At 44.4% G+C, this 6,000-nt stretch overlaps 1 protein-coding gene across 1 annotated transcript in view; it reads left to right on the top strand.

Moving 5' to 3' along the window:
- The first annotated feature begins 223 nt into the window (after positions 1 to 223).
- Positions 224 to 6,000, top strand: part of LOC140730021 (uncharacterized) — a 47,893-nt gene continuing 42,116 nt past the window's right edge. Inside the window, exon 1 of the mRNA XM_073050169.1 lies at positions 224 to 542. Within this exon, the coding sequence (XP_072906270.1) occupies positions 278 to 542 (265 nt within the window). The 5' untranslated portion in view covers positions 224 to 277. The remainder of the gene's footprint in view (positions 543 to 6,000) is intronic.

Genomic DNA, 6,000 nt, shown 5'->3' with positions numbered 1-6,000 from the left:
TCAAAGTGGGTGGTGATTACTTGAAACACATATTTATCACCCAACCTTGGTCTCATCTGAACTCTGTAAACTCGGAAACAGCTGGAACATTATATTAATATCAGAAGCAATAAAGTGTTTGTACTTTCACAAGAGGTCATGTAACAAAAGATGTCTGCTTCAAGCTGGGGTTGAAGTGACGATATTCTCCCTTACAGGTGCAGACGTTCCTGTCCTTATCCAGTCCCCGAGCGTACAGCGTGTCACTGAGGGTCACACGGTGCGGTTATGGTGTACCATGAGCAAAGCCAGTCTGAATGACACCGACGTCCACTGGTATCGGAAACTACCTGGGCAGGACATGGAGTGGGTTTTAACACACAGGGCAGGAGGCAGCCCAGAGTGGGGACGGGGTTTCACTGAGAGGTTCCAGTCTTACAGAGACACGTCCAACAGCAGCTTCACCCTGACGGTCACAGACGTGGTGCACAGTGATTCTGCCGTCTATTACTGCAGAGTTTGGGGAGACATCGACGGGAACGGCACCCAGCTCATCGTAACCAGTGAGTACAAGTTCTATTTATTCAGCAGTGTCCCTGCATTGGGAGTTATTCCACCATTCTCTCCCTATTTAAATAATAGTCTGCCTGTTATTTCTTCCACCAAAGTGCATGACCATACACTTTCCATCATTGTATTTCATTTGCCACTTCTTTGCCCATTCCCCTAAACTATCTAAGTCTCTCTGCAGGCTCTCTGTTTCTTCAACAGTACTAACTCCTCCACCTATCTTTGTATCATCAGCAAATTTAGCCACAAATCCATTAATAGCGCAGTCCAAATTATTGACATACGTCGTAAAAAGCAGCGATCCCAACACCGACCCCTTGGAACTCCACTGGTAACCGGCAGCCAGCCAGAATAGGATCCCTTTATACCCACTCTGTTTTCTGCCGATCAGCCAATGCTCCACCCATGCTAGTAACTTCCCTGTAATTCCATGGGATCTTATCTTGCTCAGCAGCCTCATGTGTGGCACCTTGTTCAAGGCCTCTGAAAATCCAAATACACCACGTCTACTGCATCTCCTTTGTCTACCCTGCTTGTAATTTCCCCAAAGAATTGCAGTAGGTTTGTCAGGCAGGATTTTCCTTTCAGGAAACCATACTGGCTTTGGCCTATCTTGTCGTGTGCCTCCAGGTACTCCGTAATTTCATCCCTAACAATCGATTCCAACAACTTCCCAACCACTGATGTCAGGCTAACAGGTCTATAGTTTCCTTTCTGCTGCCTCCCTCCCTTCTTAAATAGCGGAGTAACATTTGCAATTTTCCAGTCTATTGATTCTTGAAAGATCATCATTAATGCCTCTGCAATCTCTCCAGCTACTTCCTTCAGAACCCGAGGGTGCATTCAATCAGTTCCAGGAGATTTATCCACTCTCAGACCATTAAGCTTCCTGAGCACCTTCTCAGTCTTAATTTTCACTGCACATACTTCACTTCCCTGACACTCTTGAATGTCTGACAGATGTCTTCCACTGTGAAGACTAATGAAAAATACGCATTCAGTTCCTCTGACATCTCTGCATCCCTCATTACAATATCTCCAGCATCATTTTCTATTGGTCCTATATATTCCCTCAACTCTCTTTTACCCTTTATATAATTAAAAAAAGCTTTTAGTATCTTTTTTGATTATTAGTCACCAACTTCCTCTCATAATGCATCTTTTTCTTCGAATTTAAAAGCTCCCCTATCCTCTATCTTCCCACTAGTTCTGGATTCCTTGTATGCCCTCTCTTTTGCTTTTACTTTGATTCTGACTTCATTTGTCAGCCACAGTTTGTCCTCCTTTCCTTCAAAAAGTTCTTCTCATTTGGAATATAATAATTATTATTTTTCTCAGCTCAAACTGGTAAAACCTGAGGTACAGGCATAGCCTTGCTTGGTAGTTTCTCAATTGCAAGGAACTATCGGACAATTCTAGTGCTGTTTAATAGAACATTGAACATTGAAATTTACAGCTCATTACAAGCCCTTCGGCCCACTATATTGTGCCGACCATGTATACTACTCTAGAGACTGCCTAGAATTTCCCTAGTGCATTGCCCTCTATTTTCCTAAGCTCCATGTACATATCTAAAAGGCTCTTAAAAGACCCTATAATATCCAAACACTCACCACTATCTGTGTGAAAAACATACCCCTGACATCCCCTCGGTACCTGTTTCCAAGCCCCGTAAAACTGTGCCCCCTTGTGTTAGCCATTTCAGCCCTGGGATAAAGCCTCTGACTATCCACATGATCAGTGTCCCTCATTATTTTATAAACCTCAATCAGGTCACCTCCATCACTCCAAGGAGAAAAGGCCAGGTTCACTCAGCCTACTCTCATAAGGTACACCCTCCAATCCTTGTAAATCTCCTCTGCACTCTCTCTATAGTTTCCACATCCTTCCTGTAGTGAGGTGACCAGAACTGAACACAATACTCCAAGTGGGGTCTGACCAAGGTCTTATACAGCTGTAACATTACCTCACAGCTCTTGAACTCAATCCCATGGTGGATGAATGCTAACACACCATATCTCTTCTTAACAATAATGCAATCTGCATGGCAGCATTGAGTATTCTATGGACATGGACCGCAAGATCTCTCAGATCTTCCACACTTACCATTTATATTATATTCTGTCTTCAAATTGGACTTAACGAAATGAATAACTTCACACTAATCTGGGTCAAAGTCCATCTGCCACATCTCAGCACAATTCTGCATCCTCTTGCTGTCCCCCTGACAACTCTGCAGATATCCACAACACCCCCAACTTCTGTGTCATCAGCAAACTTACTAACCCACCCTTCTATTTCTTCATCCAGATCATTTATAAATATCACTAAGAGGAGGAGTCCCAGCACAGGTCCCTATGGACACCCCTGGCCACTGACCTCCATGTAGAATACAAACCATCTACAACCACCATTTGTGTTTTGTGGGCAAGTCAAATCTGGATGCACAAAGCAAGGTCTCCTTGGATCCTTACTTTCTGAAGGAGCCTTGAATGTGGAACCTTATCAAATGCCTTACTGAAATCCATATACGCTACATCGTCTTCATCACTTTCTCTACCTTCATCAATGTGGTTTAGAACATAGAACAGAATAGTACAGCACATTACAGGCCCTTCGGCCCACAATGTTGTGCCGACCCTCAAACCCTGCCTCACATATAACCCCCCACCTTAAATTCCTCCATATACCTGTCTAGTGGTCTCTTAAACTTCACTTGTGCATCTGCCTCCACCACTGACTCAGGCAGTGCATTCCACGCACCAACCACTCTCTGAGTGAAAAACCTTCCTCTAATATCCCCCTTGAACTTCCCTCCCCTTACCTTAAAGCCATGTCCTCTTGTACTGAGCAGTGGTGCCCTGGGGAAGAGGCGCTGGCTGTCCACTCTGTCTATTCCTCTTAATATCTTGTATACCTCTATCATGTCTCCTCTCATCCTCCTTCTCTCCAAAGAGTAAAGCCCTAGCTCCCTTAATCCCTGATCATAATCCATACTCTCTAAACCAGGCAGCATCCTGGTAAATCTCCTCTGTACCCTTTCCAATACTTCCACATCCTTCCTATACTGAGGCGACCAGAACTGGACACAGTACTCCAAGTGTGGCCTAACTAGAGTTTTATAGAGCTGCATCATTACATCACAACTCTTAAACTCTATCCCTTGACTTATGAAAGCTAACACCCCATAAGCTTTCTTAACTACCCTATCTACCTGTGAGGCAACTTTCAGGGATCTGTGGACATGTACCCCCAGATCCCTCTGCTTCTCTGCACTACCAAGTATCCTACCATTTACTTTGTACTTTGCCTTGGAGTTTGTCCTTTCAAAGAGTACCACCTCACACTTCTCCAGGTTGAACTCCATCTGCCACTTCTCAGCCCACTTCTGCATCCTATCAATGTCTCTCTGCAATCTTTGACAATCCTCTACACTATCCAAAACACCATCAACCATTGTTTCATCTGCAAACTTACCAACCCACCCTTCTACCCCCACATCCAGGTCGTTAATAAAAAACACTAAAAGTAGAGATCCCAGAACAGATCCTTGTGGGACACCACTGGTCACAAACTTCCAATCTGAATGTACTCCCTCCACCATGACCCTCTGCCTTCTGCAGGCAGCCAATTCTGAATCCACCTGGCAAAATTTCCCTGGATCCCATGCCTTCTGACTTTCTGAATAAGCCTACCATGTGGAACCTTGTCAAATGCCTTACTAAAATCCATGTAGATCACATCCACTGCACTACCCTCATCTATATGCCTGGTCACCTCCTCAAAGAACTCTTTCAGGCTTGTTAGGCATGATCTGCCCTTCACAAAACCATGCTGACTGTCCCTGATCAAACCATGATTCTCTAAATGCCCATAGATCCTATCTCTAAGAATCTTTTCCAACAGCTTTCCCACCACAGACGTACGGCTCACTGGTCTATAATTATCTGGACTATCCCTACTACCTTTTTTGAAAAAGGGAACAACATTCACCTCCCTCCAATCCTCTGGTACCATTCCTGTGGACAATGAGGACATAAAGATCCTAGCCAGAGGTTCAGCAATCTCTTCCCTTGCCTCGTGGAGCAGCCTGGGGAATATTCCATCAGGCCCCGGGGACTTATCCGTCCTAATGTATTTTAACAACTCCAACACCTCCTCTCCCTTAATATCAACATGCTCCAGAACATCAACCTCACTCATATTGTCCTCACCATCATCAAGTTCCCTCTCAGTGGTGAATACTGAAGAGAAGTATTCATTGAGGACCTCGCTCACTTCCACAGCCTCCAGGCACATCTTCCCACTTTTATCTCTAATTGGTCCTACCTTCACTCCTGTCATCTTTTTGTTCTTCACATAATTGAAGAATGCCTTGCGGTTTTCCTTTACCCTACTCGCCAAGGCCTTCTAATGCCCCCTTCTTGCTCTTCTCAGCCCCTTCTTAAGCTCCTTTCTTGCTACACTATATTCCTCAATAGACCCATCTGATCCTTGCTTCCTAAACCTCATGTATGCTGCCTTCTTCCACCTGACTAGATTTTCCACTTCACTTGTCACCCATGGTTCCTTCACCCTACCATTCTTTATCTTCCTCACTGGGACAAATTTATCCCTAACATCCTGCAAGAGATCCTTAAACATTGACCACATGTCCATAGTACATTTCCCTGCAAAAACATCATCCCAATTCACACCCGCAAGTTCTAGCCTTATAGCCTCATAATTTGCCCTTCCCCAATTAAAAATTTTCCTATCCTCTCTGATTCTATCCTTTTCCATGATAATGCTAAATGTCAGGGAGCAGTGGTCACTGTCCCCCAGATGCTCACCCACTGACAGATCTGTGACCTGACCCGATTCGTTACCTAATACTAGATCTAGTATGGCATTCCCCTTAGTCGGTCTGTCAACATACTGTGACAGGAATCCATCCTGGACACACTTGACAAACTCTGCCCCATCTAAACCCTTGGAACTAATCAAGTGCCAATCAATATTAGGGAAGTTAAAGTTACCCATGATAACAACCCTGTTATTTTTGCACCTTTCCAAAATCTGCCTCCCAATCTGCTCCTCGAATTCTTTAGATTCCTCAAAGAATCTAATCAGACTCGTAAGGCACAACCTGCCCTTGACCAAGCCATGCTGACTAACCCTAATCAGATTGTTTCTCCAAATGCTCATAAAACCTGCCTCTCAGGATCTTCTCCAATAACTTGCCCACCACTGAATTCAGACTCACTGGTCTATAATTTCCTGGGTTATCTCTACTCTCTTCCTTGAGCAAAGGAACAACATTTGCAACCCTCCAATCCTCCGGTACTTTTCCCATCCCTATTGATGATACAAAGATCATCACAAGAGGCTCAGCAGTCTCCTCCCTCACCTCCCACAGTAACCTGGGGTATATCTCATCCAGTCCCAGTGACTAATCTAACTTAATGCTTT

Source organism: Hemitrygon akajei, chromosome 7 (genome assembly GCF_048418815.1).
Source record: "Hemitrygon akajei chromosome 7, sHemAka1.3, whole genome shotgun sequence".
Lineage (NCBI taxonomy): Eukaryota > Metazoa > Chordata > Chondrichthyes > Myliobatiformes > Dasyatidae > Hemitrygon > Hemitrygon akajei.
This window is presented reverse-complemented; position numbering and strand designations above follow the sequence as displayed.